Source organism: Lampetra fluviatilis, chromosome 72 (assembly GCF_964198595.1).
Source record: "Lampetra fluviatilis chromosome 72, kcLamFluv1.1, whole genome shotgun sequence".
Lineage (NCBI taxonomy): Eukaryota > Metazoa > Chordata > Hyperoartia > Petromyzontiformes > Petromyzontidae > Lampetra > Lampetra fluviatilis.
Window position 1 is genome coordinate 3,271,971 of NC_136346.1, and position 18,907 is coordinate 3,290,877.

The 18,907-nt window shown below is 57.6% G+C and overlaps 1 protein-coding gene across 1 annotated transcript in view; it reads left to right on the top strand.

The window, feature by feature from the left end:
• Positions 1-18,508, top strand: part of LOC144953177 (uncharacterized) — an 80,879-nt gene extending 62,371 nt beyond the window's left edge. Inside the window, exons 2-5 of the mRNA XM_078883736.1 lie at positions 9,342-9,469; positions 12,115-12,267; positions 14,792-15,031; positions 16,227-18,508. Of these exons, the coding sequence (XP_078739862.1) occupies positions 9,421-9,469; positions 12,115-12,267; positions 14,792-15,031; positions 16,227-18,157 (2,373 nt within the window). The 5' untranslated portion in view covers positions 9,342-9,420 and the 3' untranslated portion in view covers positions 18,158-18,508. The remainder of the gene's footprint in view (positions 1-9,341; positions 9,470-12,114; positions 12,268-14,791; positions 15,032-16,226) is intronic.
• Positions 18,509-18,907: the final 399 nt, after the last annotated feature.

An 18,907-nucleotide genomic window follows, 5' to 3' on the forward strand; every position in this document is an offset into this window, starting at 1 on the left:
ACCCACTCACCCACTCACCCACCCACCCGCTCACTCACACACTCACACACTCACTCACCCACTAACTCGCCCACCCACTCACCCACCCTCTCACCCACTCACCCACTCACCCACTCACTCACCCACTCACCCACTCACTCACCGACTCACCCACCCACTCACTCACACACTCACCCACTCACTCACCCACTAACTCGCCCACCCACTCACCCACCCACTCACCCACTCACCCACTCACTCACTCACCCACCCAATCACTCACCCACCCACTCATCCACCCACTCACCCACCCACTCACCCACCCACTCACCCACCAACTCACCCACCCACTCACCCACTCTCCCACCCACTCACTCACCCACTCACACACCCACCCACTCACCCACTCACTCACCCATCCACCCACTCACTCATCCACCCACTCATCCACCCACCCACTCACCCACCCACTCACCCACCCATTCACCCACCCACTCGCCCACTCACTCACCCACTCACCCACTCACTCACCCACCAACTCAGCCACCCACTCACCCACCCACTCACTCACCCACTCACTCACCGACTCACCCACTCACCCACCCACTCACTCACACACTCACCCACTCACTCACCCACTAACTCGCCCACCCACTCACCCACCCATTCACCCACTCACTCACCCACTCACTCACTCACCCACTCACCCACTCACTCACTCACCCACCCACCCAATCACTCACCCACCCACTCATCCACCCACCCACTCACCCACCCACTCACCCACCCACTCACCAACTCACCCACCCACTCACCCACCCACTTACCCACTCACCCACCCACTCACCCGCTCACCCACCCACTCACCCACCCACTCACCCACCCACCCACCCACTCACTCACCCACTCACTCACCGACTCACCCACTCACCCACTAACTCGCCCACCCACTCACCCGCCCACTCACCCACTCACCCACCCACCCACCCACTCACTCACACACTCACCCACTCACTCACCCACTAACTCGCCTACCCACTCACTCACCCACTAACTCGCCCACCCACTCACCCACCCACTCACCCACTCACCCACCCACTCACCCACTCACTCACCGACTCACCCACCCACTCACCCACTCACTCACCCACCCACTTACCCACTCACCCACCCACTCACCCACTCACTCACCCACTCACCCACCCACTCACCCACTCACACACCCACTCACCCACCCACCCATCCACCCACTCACCCACCCACTCATCCACCCACCCACTCACCCACCCACTCACCCACCCACTCACCCACTCACACACCCACTCACCCACCCACTCACCCATCCACCCAGTCACTCACCCACCCACTCACCCACTCACTCACCCACTCACTCACCCACTCACTCACCCACCAACTCACCCACCCACTCACCAACCCACTCACCCACCCACTCACCCACCCACTCACCCACCCACTCACCCACTCACTCACCGACTCACCCACCCACTCACCCACTCACTCACCCACTAACTCACCCACCCACTCACCCACTCACTCACTCACCCACCCACCCACCCACTCACCCACCCACCCAATCACTCACCCACCCAATCACTCACCCACCCACTCATCCACCCACCCACTCACCCACCCACTCACCCACCCACTCACCCACCCACTGACTCACCCACCCACTCATCCACTCACTCACCCACTAACTCACCCACCCACTCACCCACCCACTCACCCACCCACTCACCCACCCACCCACCCACTCACTCACTCACTCACCCACCCACCCACTCACCCACCCACTCACCCACTCACCCACCCACCCACCCACCCACCCACTCACCCACCCACCCACTCACTCACCCACTCACTCACCGACTCACCCACTCACCCACCCACTCACTCACACACTCACCCACTCACTCACCCACTAACTCGCCCACCCACTCACCCACCCACTCACCCACTCACCCACCCACCCGCTCACTCACACACTCACACACTCACTCACCCACTAACTCGCCCACCCACTCACCCACCCTCTCACCCACTCACCCACTCACCCACTCACTCACCCACTCACCCACTCACTCACCGACTCACCCACCCACTCACTCACACACTCACCCACTCACTCACCCACTAACTCGCCCACCCACTCACCCACCCACTCACCCACTCACCCACTCACTCACTCACCCACCCAATCACTCACCCACCCACTCATCCACCCACTCACCCACCCACTCACCCACCCACTCACCCACCAACTCACCCACCCACTCACCCACTCTCCCACCCACTCACTCACCCACTCACACACCCACCCACTCACCCACTCACTCACCCATCCACCCACTCACTCATCCACCCACTCATCCACCCACCCACTCACCCACCCACTCACCCACCCATTCACCCACCCACTCGCCCACTCACTCACCCACTCACCCACTCACTCACCCACCAACTCAGCCACCCACTCACCCACCCACTCACTCACCCACTCACTCACCGACTCACCCACTCACCCACCCACTCACTCACACACTCACCCACTCACTCACCCACTAACTCGCCCACCCACTCACCCACCCATTCACCCACTCACTCACCCACTCACTCACTCACCCACTCACCCACTCACTCACTCACCCACCCACCCAATCACTCACCCACCCACTCATCCACCCACCCACTCACCCACCCACTCACCCACCCACTCACCAACTCACCCACCCACTCACCCACCCACTTACCCACTCACCCACCCACTCACCCGCTCACCCACCCACTCACCCACCCACTCACCCACCCACTCACCCACCCACTCACCCACCCACTCACCCACTCACTCACCGACTCACCCACTCACCCACCCACTCACCCACTCACTCACCCACTAACTCACCCACCCACTCACCCACTCACTCACCCACCCACCCACTCACCCACCCACCCAATCACTCACCCACCCAATCACTCACCCACCCACTCATCCACCCACCCACTCACCCACCCACTCACCCACCCACTCACCCACCCACTGACTCACCCACCCACTCATCCACTCACTCACCCACTAACTCACCCACCCACTCACCCACCCACTCACCCACCCACTCACCCACCCACCCACTCACTCACTCACCCACCCACCCACCCACCCACCCACTCACCCACTCACCCACCCACCCACTCACTCACCCACTCACTCACCGACTCACCCACTCACCCACCCACTCACTCACACACTCACCCACTCACTCACCCACTAACTCGCCCACCCACTCACCCACCCACTCACCCACTCACCCACCCACCCACTCACTCACACACTCACACACTCACTCACCCACTAACTCGCCCACCCACTCACCCACCCTCTCACCCACTCACCCACTCACCCACCCACTCACCCACTCACCCACTCACTCACCGACTCACCCACCCACTCACTCACACACTCACCCACTCACTCACCTACTAACTCGCCCACCCACTCACCCACCCACTCACCCACTCACCCACTCACTCACTCACCCTCCCAATCACTCACCCACCCACTCATCCACCCACTCACCCACCAACTCACCCACCCACTCACCCACTCACCCACCCACTCACCCACCCACTCACCCACTCACACACCCACCCACTCACCCACCCACTCACCCATCCACCCACTCACTCATCCACCCACTCATCCACACACCCACTCACCCACCCACTCACCCACCCATTCACCCACCCACTCGCCCACTCACTCACCCACTCACCCACTCACTCACCCACCAACTCACCCACCCACTCACCCACCCACTCACTCACCCACTCACTCACCGACTCACCCACTCACCCACCCACTCACTCACACACTCACCCACTCACTCACCCACTCACCCACTCACTCACCCACCAACTCACCCACCCACTCACCCACCCACTCACTCACCCACTCACTCACCGACTCACCCACTCACCCACCCACTCACTCACACACTCACCCACTCACTCACCCACTAACTCGCCCACCCACTCACCCACCCACTCACCCACCCACTCACCAACTCACCCACTCACCCACCCACTCACTCACCCACTCACCCACCCACTCACCCACTCACACACCCACCCACTCACCCACCCACCCATCCACCCACTCACCCACCCACTCATCCACCCACCCACTCACCCACCCACTCACCCACCCACTCACCCACTCACACACCCACTCACCCACCCACTCACCCATCCACCCAGTCACTCACCCACCCACTCACCCACTCACTCACCCACTCACTCACCCACCAACTCACCCACCCACTCACCAACCCACTCACCCACCCACTCACCCACCCTCTCACCCACCCACTCACCCACTCACTCACCGACTCACCCACTCACCCACCCACTCACTCACCCACTAACTCACCCACCCACTCACCCACTCACTCACTCACCCACCCACCCACCCACTCACCCACCCACCCAATCACTCACCCACCCAATCACTCACCCACCCACTCATCCACCCACCCACTCACCCACCCACTCACCCACCCACTCACCCACCCACTGACTCACCCACCCACTCATCCACTCACTCACCCACTAACTCACCCACCCACTCACCCACCCACTCACCCACCCACTCACCCACCCACCCACTCACTCACTCACCCACCCACCCACCCACTCACCCACCCACTCACCCACTCACCCACCCACCCACTCACTCACCCACTCACTCACCGATTCACCCACTCACCCACCCACTCACTCACACACTCACCCACTCACTCACCCACTAACTCGCCCACCCACTCACCCACCCACTCACCCACTCACCCACTCACCCACCCACCCGCTCACTCACACACTCACACACTCACTCACCCACTAACTCGCCCACCCACTCACCCACCCTCTCACCCACTCACCCACTCACCCACTCACTCACCCACTCACCCACTCACTCACCGACTCACCCACCCACTCACTCACACACTCACCCACTCACTCACCCACTAACTCGCCCACCCACTCACCCACCCACTCACCCACTCACTCACTCACCCACCCAATCACTCACCCACCCACTCATCCACCCACTCACCCACCCACTCACCCACCCACTCACCCACCAACTCACCCACCCACTCACCCACCCACTCACCCACCCACTCACCCACTCACACACCCACCCACTCACCCACTCACTCACCCATCCACCCACTCACTCATCCACCCACTCATCCACCCACCCACTCACCCACCCACTCACCCACCCATTCACCCACCCACTCGCCCACTCACTCACCCACTCACCCACTCACTCACCCACCAACTCACCCACCCACTCACCCACCCACTCACTCACCCACTCACTCACCGACTCACCCACTCACCCACCCACTCACTCACCCACTCACTCACCCATTAACTCGCCCACCCACTCACCCACCCATTCACCCACTCACTCACCCACTCACTCACTCACCCACTCACTCACCCACTCACTCACTCACCCACCCACCCACCCAATCACTCACCCACCCACTCATCCACCCACCCACTCACCCACCCACTCACCCACCCACTCACCAACTCACCCACCCACTCACCCACCCACTTACCCACTCACCCACCCACTCACCCGCTCACCCACCCACTCACCCACCCACTCACCCACCCACTCACCCACTCACCCACCCACTCACCCACCCATCCACCCACTCACTCACCCACCCACTCATCCACCCACCCACTCACCCACTCACCCACCCACTCACCCACTCACACACCCACCCACTCACCCACCCACTCACCCATCCACCCAGTCACTCACCCACCCAGTCATCCACCCACTCACCCACCCACTCACCCACTCACCCACCCACTCACCCACTCACCCACCCACTCACCCAGCCACTCACCCAGCCACTCACCCAGCCACTCACCCACCCACTCACCCACCCACTCACCCACCCACTCACCCACCCACTCACCCACTCACTCACCCACTCAGCCACCCACCCACTCACCCACCCACTCACCCACCCACTCACCCACCCACTAACCCACTCACCAACCCACTCACCCACCCACTCACCCACCCACTCACCCACCCACTCACCCACTCACTCACCGACTCAACCACTCACTCACCCACTCACCCACTCACTCACCCACTAACTCACCCACTCACTCACTCACCCACCCACTCACCCAATCACTCACCCACCCACTCATCCACCCACCCACTCACCCACCCACTCACCCACCCACTCACCCACCCACTCATCCACTCACTCACCCACTAACTCACCCACCCACTCACTCACCCACTCAACCACCCACTCACCCACCCACTCGCCCACCCACCCACTCACCCACTCACTCACTCACCCACCCACTCACCCACCCACCCACTCACTCACCCACTCACTCACCGACTCACCCACTCACCCACTAACTCGCCCACCCACTCACCCGCCCACTCACCCACTCACCCACCCACCCACCCACTCACTCACACACTCACCCACTCACTCACCCACTAACTCGCCTACCCACTCACTCACCCACTAACTCGCCCACCCACTCACCCACCCACTCACCCACTCACCCACCCACTCACCCACTCACTCACCGACTCACCCACCCACTCACCCACTCACTCACCCACCCACTCACCCACTCACCCACCCACCCACTCACTCACCCACTCACTCACCGACTCACCCACCCACTCACTCACACACTCACCCACTCACTCACCCACTAACTCGCCCACCCACTCACCCACCCACTCACTCACTCACTCACCCACTCACCCACTCACTCATCCACCCAATCACTCACCCACCCACTCATCCACCCACTCACCCACCCACTCACCCACCCACTCTTCCACCCACTCACCCACCAACTCACCCACCCACTCACCCACCCACTCACCTACTCACCCACCCACTCACCCACTCACCCACCCACGTACCCACTCACACACCCACCCACTCACCCACCCACTCACCCATCCACCCACTCACTCATCCACCCACTCATCCACCCACCCACTCACCCACCCACTCACCCACCCATTCACCCACCCACTCGCCCACTCACTCACCCACTCACCCACCCACTCACTCACCCACCCACTCACTCACCCAACCACTCACCCACCCACTCACCCACTCACTCACCCACTCACTCACCAACTCACCCACTCACCCACACACTCACTCACCCACTAACTCACCCACCCACTCACCCACCCACTCACCCACCCACTCATCCACTCACTCACCCACTAACTCACCCACTCACCCACCCACTCACCCACTCACTCACCCACTCACTCACCCACCCACCCACCCACTCACCCACTCACTCACCCACCCACCCACTCACCCACCCACTCACTCACCCACTCACTCACCGACTCACCCACTCACCCACCCACTCACTCACACACTCACCCACTCACTCACCCACTAACTCGCCCACCCACTCACCCACCCACTCACCCACTCAATCACCCACTCACTCACTCACTCACCCACCCAATCACTCACCCACCCACTCATCCACCCATTCACCCACCCACTCACCCACCCACTCACCAACTCACCCACCCACTCACCCACCCACTTACCCACTCACCCACCCACTCACCCACTCACCCACCCACTCACCCACTCACACACCCACTCACCCACCCACTCACCCATCCACCCACTCACTCACCCACCCACTCATCCACCCACCCACTCACCCACCCACTCACCCACCCACTCACCCACTCACACACCCACCCACTCACCCACCCACTCACCCATCCACCCAGTCACTCACCCACCCACTCATCCACCCACTCACCCACTCACCCACCCACTCACCCACTCACCCAGCCACCCACTCACCCACTCACCCACCCACTCACACAGCCACTCACCCAGCCACTCACCCAGCCACTCACCCACCCACTCACGCACCCATTCACCCACTCACCCACCCACTCACCCACTCACCCACCCACTCACCCACTCACCCACCCACTCACCCACCCACTCACCCACCCACTCACTCACCCACTCACTCACCCACTCAGCCACCCACCCACTTACCCACCCACTCACCCACCCACTCACCCACCCACTAACCCACCCACTAACCCACTCACCCACCCACTCACCCACCCACCCACTAACCATGGGCAGTGCTGAGTCTGTGGGTAGTGCTGAGTCTATGGGCAGTGTTGAGTCTATGGTGCGTTGTTGAGTCTATGGGTAGTGTTGAATCTATGGGCAGGGTTGAGTCTATGGGCAGGGTCGAGTCTATTGTGCAGTGTGGAGTCAATGGGCAGTGTTGAGTCTATGGGCAGTGTTGAGTCTATGGTGCAGTGCTGAGTCTATGGGCAGTGCTGAGTCTATGGCAGTGTTGAGTCTATGGGCAGTGTTGAGTCTATGGGCAGTGTTGAGTCTATGGGCAGTGCTGAGTCTATGGCAGTGTTGAGTCTATGGGTAGTGCTGAGTCTATGGGCAGTGTTGAGTCTATGGCAGTGCTGAGTCTATAGTGGGTGAGTCGGTGAGTGAGTGGGTGAGTGAGTGGGTGGGTGGGTGGGTGAGTGGGTGAGTGGGTGGGTGAGTGGGTGGGTGAGTGGGTGGGTGGCTGAGTGGGTGGCTGAGTGGGTGAGTGAGTGGGTGAGTGGGTGGGTGGGTGAGTGGGTGGGTGAGTGGGTGGGTGGGTGGGTGAGTGAGTGGGTGGGTGCGTGGGTGAGTGAGTGGGTGGGTGGGTGAGTGGGTGGGTGAGTGGGTGGGTGAGTGAGTGAGTGAGTGAGTGAGTGAGTGAGTGAGTGAGTGAGTGAGTGGGTGAGTGGGTGGGTGGGTGAGTGGGTGGGTGGGTGAGTGGGTGGGTGAGTGGGTGGGTGAGTCGGTGAGTGAGTGGGTGAGTGAGTGGGTGGGTGAGTGGGTGGGTGAGTGAGTGGGTGAGTGGGTGGGTGAGTCGGTGAGTGAGTGGGTGAGTGGGTGGGTGAGTGGGTGGGTGAGTGGGTGCGTGAGTTAGTGGGTGAGTGAGTGGGTGGGTGAGTGAGTGGGTGGGTGAGTGGGTGGGTGAGTGGGTGGGTGAGTGGGTGGGTGAGTGGGTGAGTGGCTGGGTGAGTGAGTGGCTGTGTTGAGTCTATGGGCAGTGCTGAGTCTATGGCAGTGTTGAGTCTATGGGTAGTGCTGAGTCTATGGGCAGTGCTGAGTCTATGGGCAGTGTTGAGTCTATGGCAGTGCTGAGTCTATGAGCATGACATTGTGTTAACGTGAGCGAATTATCTGTCTATGTGCGGTTGACAGGCGTCGACTTGTGATTAACACCTCAGAGGAGTCTCCATCATCATCGCGAGGAGCTGCATGAGACAGCGGGGGCCGTGAGATGTCACGCAGAGCGGACGCACGGAGCCGAGACGGAGACACGGCTGGGGGTGATGACTCCATAGACTCAGCACTGCCATAGATTCAGCACTGCCATAGACTCAGCACTGCCCATAGACTCAGCACTGCCCATACACTCAGCACTGCCCATAGACTCAGCACTGCCCATACACTCAGCACTACCCATAGACTCAACACTGCCCATAGACTCAACACCGTCATAGACTCAGCACTGCCATAGACTCAACACTGCACCATAGACTCAACACTGCCCATAGACTCAACACTGCCCATAGACTCAGCACTGCCAGTAGACTCAGCACTGCCATAGACTCAACACTGCCATAGACTCAACACTGTCATAGACTCAGCACTGCCATAGACTCAACACTGCACCATAGACTCAGCAGTGCCCATAGACTCACCACTGCCCATAGACTCAGCACTGCCCATAGACTCAACACTGCCCATAGACTCAGCACTGCCCATAGACTCAACACTGCCCATAGACTCAACACTGCACCATAGACTCAACACTGCCCATAGACTCAGCACTGCCCATAGAGTCAACACTGCCCATAGACTCACCACTGCCCATAGACTCAACACTGCACCATAGACTCAACACTGCCCATAGACTCAACACTGCACCATAGACTCAGCACTGCCCATAGACTCAACACTGCCCATAGACTCAACACAGCACCATAGACTCAACACTGCCCATAGACTCAACACTGCCCATAGACTCAGCACTGCCCATAGACTCACCACTGCCCATAGACTCAGCACTGCCCATAGACTCAACACTGCCCATAGACTCAACACTGCCCATAGACTCAGCACTGCCCATAGACTCAACACTGCCCATAGACTCAACACTGCACCATAGACTCAACACTGCCCATAGACTCAACCATGCCTATAGACTCAGCACTGCCCATAGACTCAACACTGTCATAGACTCAGCACTGCCATAGACTCAACACTACCCATAGACTCAGCACTGCCCATAGACTCAACACTGCCCATAGACTCAACACTACCCATAGACTCAACACTGCCACCATAGACTCAGCACTGCCATAGACTCAGCACTGCCATAGACTCAACACTGCCATAGACTCAGCACTGCCCACAGACTCAGCACTGTCATAGACTCAGCACTGCCCAGACTCAGCACTGCCATAGACTCAACACTGCCCACAGACTCAGCACTTCCCATAGACTCAGCACTGCCCATAGACTCAGCACTGCCCATAGACTCAACACTGCCCATAGACTCAGCACTGCCCATAGACTCAGCACTGTCATAGACTCTACACTGCCATAGACTCAACACTGCCCATAGACTCAACACTGCCGACAGACTCAGCACTGCCATAGACTCAACACTGCCCATAAACTCAACACTGCCCATAGACTCAGCACTGCCATAGACTCAACACTGCCATACACCCAGCACTGCCCACAGACTCAGCACTGTCATAGACTCAGCACTGTCCATAGACTCAACACTGCCATAGACTCAACAATGCCCACAGACTCAGCACTGCCCATAGACTCAGCACTGCCCATAGACTCAGCACTGCCCATAGACTCAGCACTGCCCATAGACTCAGCACTGCCCATAGACTCAACACTGCCCATAGACTCAGCACTGCCCATAGACTCAGCACTGTCATAGACTCTACACTGCCATAGAGTCAACACTGCCCATAGACTCAACACTGCCCACAGACTCAGCACTGCCATAGACTCAGCACTGCCATAGACTCAACACTGCCATAGACTCAACACTGTCATAGACTCAACACTGCCATGGACTCAACACTGCCCATAGACTGAACACTGTCATAGACTCTACACTGACATAGACTCAACACTGTCCATAGACTCAACACTACACATAGACTCAACACTGCCCATAGACTCAACACTGCCCATGGACTCAACACTACCCATAGACTCAGCATTGCCCATAGACTCAACACTGCACCATAGACTCAACACTGCCCATAGACTCAGCACTGCCCATAGACTCAACACTGCCCATAGACTCAACACTGCCATAGACTCAACACTGCCCATAGACTCAACACTGCCCATAGACTCAACACTGCCATAGACTCAACACTGCCATAGACTCAGCACTGCCATAGACTCAACATTGCACCATAGACTCAACACTGCCCATACACTCAGCACTGCCCATAGACTCAATACTGCCCATAGACTCAACACTGTCCATAGACTCAACACTACACATAGACTCAACACTGCCCATAGACTCAACACTGCCCATGGACTCAACACTACCCATAGACTCAGCATTGCCCATAGACTCAACACTGCACCATAGACTCAACACTGCCCATAGACTCAGCACTGCCCATAGACTCAACACTGCCCATAGACTCAACACTGCCATAGACTCAACACTGCCCATAGACTCAACACTGCCCATAGACTCAACACTGCCATAGACTCAACACTGCCATAGACTCAGCACTGCCATAGACTCAACACTGCACCATAGACTCAACACTGCCCATACACTCAGCACTGCCCATAGACTCAACACTGCCCATAGACTCAGCACTGCCCATAGACTCAACACTGCCCATAGACTCAACACTGCCATCGACTCAGCACAGCAGCAGTCTGAGCCTCTGCTGCGTTTCACTCGCCGCAGGTGAGGAGGTGGAGGAGAAGCCCGCTTCCTCTCTGCCCGTGGAGCCGTTCGTCGTTAAGCGAGAAGACAATGATGATGATGAGGATAACGAGGAGGAGGCTGGGATTGAGACGTGGCTCCCGGTGAAGGTGGAGAGAGAAGACGGCGACGACCGTGAGTAGTCGAGCGTTTGGTGTCCCGCTCCCAAGGACAACCCGAACCAATGCACAATATCCACGTGATGAGACAAACAAGACAAAGATCCCCCGTATAGCCTTAACAGACTGTCGGGGCAAATGCTGTTAGCGAGCACCTATGAAGGCCGGCACGGCACACGAGGGTAGGCCTCGGCAAGGTAAGGTAAAAGTTAAAAGGTAAAAACAACGAGCCTACCTTTACCCTACCTTTTACCTTACCACAATACAATCACTCTACCCTACCTTTTACCCTTCAGCAGGTAAGGTTAAATGTCAAAGGTAAAAAGCAACGAGCTTAATTCTAGATTTGAAGCTTTCGTGACTGCAAGGATTCATATTCTTAGGTTTTTTCGGTAAAGTCACGTAGGTAAAACATTAAAATTAATGAAAGTAAAATAAAATTAAAATCACGACGTTTCGGAGGCAACACAAGTCTCCATCATCAGGTGGGACCGTCACAGCCAGATTTGCTGCATCAAGTGAGGCAATGATTCAAGATGTAATCCCTTGAAAGCAAGTTGAGGGGGGAGGAGATGACGGTCCCACCTGATGACGGAGACTTGTGTTGCCTCCGAAACGTCGTGATTTTTATTTTATTTTACTTTCATTAATTTTAATGTTTTATCTACGTGACTTTACCGAAAAAACCTAAGAATAGCAACGAGCTTACCTTTACCCTACCTTTTACCCTTACCCCATATAAATTACCCGATTACAGGGTAATTACTAGGGAACTACTACACATGAACAAGGTTTATAACGGCAAATGCTAGGTAGAGCGCTTTATTCATATAGAATACTCTCGATGATTCCAATTTTACACGCTTTCTTTTAACTCACTCTTGTCTGTTGTTGTTGTCGTTGTTGTCATTATTGTTGTTGTATCCTCAAATCTTGAAACTCAATTTTTACCCACTTCCTAATGTGGTATCTACTGCAAACTTGGTATACTTAGGTCATACTGATGACAATACTATATTCTATCATTAAACATTTATATATTTTTAAACATTCTTTTTATGTTATGTTTCGGCTTGGGTCTAATTGTCCACGCTCAACTGACGTTGGCTGTAAATCACCACGGTCCCTTACGTTGTGGCAAGCTTTGCGGCCACTTCCTGGAGTCGTGGATTTCTTTAATTATTCGTACATTTAATAAAAGCGTGTTTTTAATAAAGTTTGTTTTAATATTACTAATATTAATATTATATTAATATTACTTTTACTTTTGAAATGGAGGCCACGGACTGCGCGACGGAGCTTTTAGCGGTAAACAAGGTACCGTATTTACCGGGTAATACTTCGCGCTTCCTTTACCCTACCGGGTAATTCTTCCGAGCTACCTTTACCCTACCCTTTACCTTACCCCTTGGCATGTCGACATCTTTACCCTTTACCCTTTTACCCGGTAAAAAGGGTAAATTACCTTACCTTGCCGAGGCCTACACGAGGGGGTGGGTGGCCAACACCACGCCCGGCCGCCTTTGTCTCCCCAGTGGCGATGTTTACACATCGCGCCAGGTACTCATTTGAGGCTGAGTCGACCTTGGGGAGGCCCGGGACCGGTTCAGATAATCGTCACTGGGTGTTGGCCGTGAGCGGGAATCGAACCCGGGTCGCCAGGTTCATAGCGCAGCGTAGCGCTAACCGCTACGCCACCACTCCCCACACACACACTTGGGATAAAATGGCGCTGTGTTCCTATCGCAAGGTACTGCCCGTGCACGGCAACAACTGCCGTTCGTCGCCAAGCGGGCAGTGACGGGACCACGGTGCTTTGTGCCATGCTATGTGCACTTTGAGGCCAGGTGAATTGTTGAAGCCTCCTCCCATTAACACATTCCTGCGGAGGGAGCTGGTAGTAAAGTTGGGTTGGTCGTTCAATGGCCAGGGTCAACGGCGGCGTGGTGTATTCCGCAAATATGGCCGACTGTGAGGGCTTGTCCACCCTCCCCACCCAGCCCCTCCCCACCCTCCCCTCCCCACCCAGCCCCTCTCTCCCCACCCAGCCCCTCCCCACCCTCCCCTCTCCACCCAGCCCCACCCATTTTGGATGCACGACGGACGGACAAAATAATCCCCTTTGGGCTGGTATAACCAGGAGGTTAACTACCAATATTATTGAGCTGATCTGGCCCATGCCTTCCAATCACTCCAACCCAGGTGTTTGCATCGTGACCCACTGAGACATTAAGAGTCACCCAACGCGATGACTCCATCCCGAGGGGCCACTTTAGCCCGCACCTGGGACAGGAGGTCATAGAAGGCATCTGACTCATCAGCCTTTTCTGTATCCCTCCATTGATGTTCATCTTCCATGGGGGCATAAACAACCACCACCACCATTCCTTACCGCCCGTTAATGGGAAGGCGAGTCCACAGTAGCCTGGCAACCACAGCTTCCCCACACCTCACTCCCACGCTCCCACATGTACGTGCACACGTTTACACACAAAAAAAAACAACGAAGCACTTTGCCCCCTTCCGTTTGTGTGGAACAGCATTCGGACGCTTGCCGGATCTGAAAGAGAACGTTCAACTTGACGGAGCAGACATTCGTGGCGAGGAAGAAGAAGATGATTGTCAGCCAGGTGGCGGTGATGATGGCGGCGGTGGCGGCGGTGGCCGTGGTTCCGCCGTGAGGTCCGGCGAGCCTCGGGTGCAGCGTAGAGGCTGGGCGGCAGCGGCTTCACGGTCGGACGTGGCAGAGATCGAGGTGGAGCTGGGGGACGACATTGACGGTAGGGAGGGGTTGGGGGGAGAGGGGGGGAGGGAGGGAGGGAGAGGAGGGAGGGAGGAGAGGGAGGGGAGGGAGTGGAGGGAGGGAGGCTGAGTGGGAGGATGGCAGAGTGGAAGGGGCGGGGAGGAAGACACCAGGGGGGTGGGGATTAGGGGAGGAAGACGGGGAGAGGAGGGAGGGAGACGTAGAGGGAGGGAGGGAGGGAGGGAGAGGAGGGAGGGGAAGGAGGGGAGGGAGGAATGGGAGGGAGACGGGGAGAGAGGGAGGGAGCCTCCCGTCTGTCTGTGTCAAGTGAAAAGGCAACGGCTGGCGCGGAGATCCGAGCACCGGCCACGTCAACCAAGGCCGTAGCCATGGAGTCAACATTGGGGGGGACCAAATCTTCCAGGGGTCTGGGGGTCCCCCCCCAGAAAAAAAATCTAAATTTGAAAACTAATTTCCTGCCTAAAATATAAAAAAAATTCACTAAGACATGGGATGGACTTTTTATTTATTTTTTACAATGTCTAATAGTGTATTGTATTACATTGCTCTGTTTCTACTTTTTTTTCATCTTTTCTTGTTTCATTGCATGCAATGTCAGAGATTAGGGATTCATAAAGTACAACCATAACCACAATCATATGAACAGACATCTATTTGATAGCAATATATTGGGGGGGACATTTTGAGCATATTTATTATAATTACGGCCTTGACGTCAACACTCGGAGTCACAAATATAAACGCCTTGCCCCTTCGCTAATTATCGAGGTCTAACCCTTTTCTAGGTTCATAAGCGGTGTCATCTCATTCTTGCATTCGAATTTTTTTAGCAATCTTGACTTGAAGCTTTCGTGACTGCCGGAATCCATACTCTGTGGTTCTTTCGGGAAAGTCACGTAGGTAGAGAAATAAATAATAAATCAAGACGTTTCGGGCGCAACACAAGCATCCGTCATCAGGTGGGAAAGCATGGCCTGCTGCTGATGCAGACTGTTTTAAAAGGTTGTTATTCTCAATGTTGTTATTCATCAACACGCTCCGTTTAGTGAAATGCATTAGCCTCAGAATGTTATTATTCACCAGCACGCTCCGTTTAGTGAAATGGGTTGACCTCAGCCTGCTGCCGCCCGCTCGCGCACGTCGCCAAATCCTCCGTGCTCATCTTGCTCCGTCTTTTGTTCTCGCGCGTGCTCCTTTCAATCTTGCGGCAGACTGCGAGAGCCTGGCCAATGGCGACGGCCCCAAGACGCTCTCTTGCCCCGTCTGCGGCAGGGGCTTCGTCAAGGCGCGCGCGTTCAGCGACCACGTGAGGCGCCACCGGGCCGAGCCCGGCGCGCGACGCGCGGGTCGCGGCGACCCCCGTCCGCTCGTAACGAAGCTCAAGGTCGCCTCCGAGAGGCGCGGAGCGACGGGCGCCGCCCCCCCCGCTGAGAGGCCCTTCAAGTGCCCGCTGTGCGACAGAGACTTCAAGTACAAGAAGTGCCTCAAGGTCCACGCGCGGACCCACACGGGCGAACGGCCCCACGTGTGCCCGGTGTGCGGCAAGGCCTTCGCGTGGCGGACGCAGCTCGGCTACCACGCGCAGACCCACACGGGCGAGCGGCCGCACGCGTGCCCCGTGTGCGGCAGGGCCTTCACGGCGTCCTCGGAGCTGAAGATCCACGCGCGGACGCACACGGGCGAGGACCTGCACGTGTGCCCCGTGTGCGGCAGGAGCTTCACGCTGTCGGGCAAGCTCAAGCTGCACACTCGGATCCACACGGGCGAGAGGCCGTGCGACTGCGCCGTGTGCGGCAAGGCCTTCAGGCGGCCGGGGGACCTCAACTCTCACATGAGGACTCACACAGGCGAGAAGCCGCACCTGTGCCCCGTGTGCGGCAAGGGCTTCGCGTGGTCCAGCAACCTGAAAGTGCACGCGAAGACCCACACGGGCGAGAGGCCGTACGGGTGTCCCGTGTGCGGCAAGGACTTCGCGCGGCAGGGGGACCTCAACTGCCACGCGAAGACGCACACCGGCGAGAGGCCGCACCTGTGCTCCGTGTGTGGCAAGGGCTTTGCCGAGTCGGGGAAGCTCAGGGAGCACACGAGGTGCCACACGGGGGAGAAGCCGCACGCGTGCCCCACGTGCGGCAAGGCCTTCGCGCAGTCGTCTAAGCTGAAGAACCACGTGGCCATCCACGCCGAGAGGCCGCACATGTGCCCCGTGTGCAAGAAGACGTTCGCCGATCCGACGAAGCTCGAGGCCCACGCGGGCACCCACGCCGAGGCGGAGGAGGGGGAGGAGGAAAAGGAGAAGTCCGGGTCGGCCGTGCAAACAATGGCGGGCTATGGTAGATGCCCGGCCGCCAAGAGACACGCGTGCCCCGTGTGCGGGAGGGGCTTCCCCGGGCGGCAGAAGCTGGAGCTGCACGTGAGGACGCACACGGGGGAGAGGCCGTGCAAGTGCGGCGTGTGCGGGAAGGGATTCGCGCAGCCGTCGAGCCTCAAGACCCACGTGGCGACCCACGGCGGCGAGAAGCCCCACCTCTGCCCGGTGTGCGGCAAGACGTTCACGCAGTCGGGCAGCCTGAGGACGCACGCCAGGCTGCACGCGGGCGAGAGGACTTTCCCGCGGCTGACGGACCTCGACGGCCACGCCAAGACCCACCACGCCGCGGAGGCGGGCGGCGGCGGCGACGGCGGCGGCTGCACCGGCAAGGAGAAGCCGCACGCCTGCGCCGCATGCGGCAAGGCCTTCCCCGAGGCGGGGAACCTCCGCAAGCACGAGAGGACGCACGCCGGCGAGCGTCCGCACCGCTGCTCCGCGTGCGGCAAGGCCTTCGTCCTGCCCGAGAGCCTTCGCGTGCACGAGAAGGGGCACGCGGGCGAGAGGCCCCACGCCTGCCCCGCGTGCGGCAAGGCCTTCCAGGTGGGCAAGCAGCTGCGGCGGCACCTGCGGACGCACGAGGACGAGAGGCCGTTCGCGTGCGGAGCCTGCGCTAAGGCCTTCGCCGAGCCGGGGAAGCTGCGCAAGCACCTGAGGACGCACGCCGGCGAGAGGCCGCACGAGTGCGATGCGTGCGGCAGGGCCTTCGCCGAGAGGGAGTACCTCCGCAAGCACCAGCGGACGCACGCCGCTGATGGCGCCAACCCGACGGAGTGAATTGCGAGGGACGAATCGGGTCGCGGATCCACGGGCGGGAGAGCCCATGCCCGAACAGTTGATTGACGCTCTCGAGAGAGAGAATACGACAGCGCTGATTATTGAGACTTTAAGATTGTATTCATTTCAGGCCCCCAGTGTTTTGAGTGTTTTGAGTTTATTCTTAATTTTAGAACTTTCGTGACTGCAGGAATTATTATTTGTTTCTTTCGGTTAAGTCACGTCTAAAGATAAAATAATAAATTAAATTAAATAATAGAATACGACGTTTTGATTGCAACACAAGCAATCATCATCAGGTATAATGAAATAGCGACATAAAATCTAACCAGAAAACTATAGACAGACATATTAGCAGACAGATATCACCAAGATACATAGCGAGAGCAACACAGGTAACAGAGAGGGGTGATCGTCTCTGTGTGGTGGCCTTAAATAGACAGAGGGGGGGGGGCGGAGGCAGAGAGAGGGAGGAGGGTTAGAGAAAAAATTAGCATATCAATGAGTGGTCAACAGACGTGGTGCTGCGAATGCGATGGCACGGCAAGCAAGCCTGAAAATCAGGAGAAGGACACACTAAAATTAAATAACCTAGTAAAATATCGAAATGTAATGTAATACAACACAGAGGGTCGGTCAACACACAATTAACGCATAGCCTGGTTGATTACGTATTTCAAAGATTGCTAAGTTAGAATTTAAGTGTGAACAATCTAAAGAGAGGACACAGGCAGAGAAAACAAGTCGCCA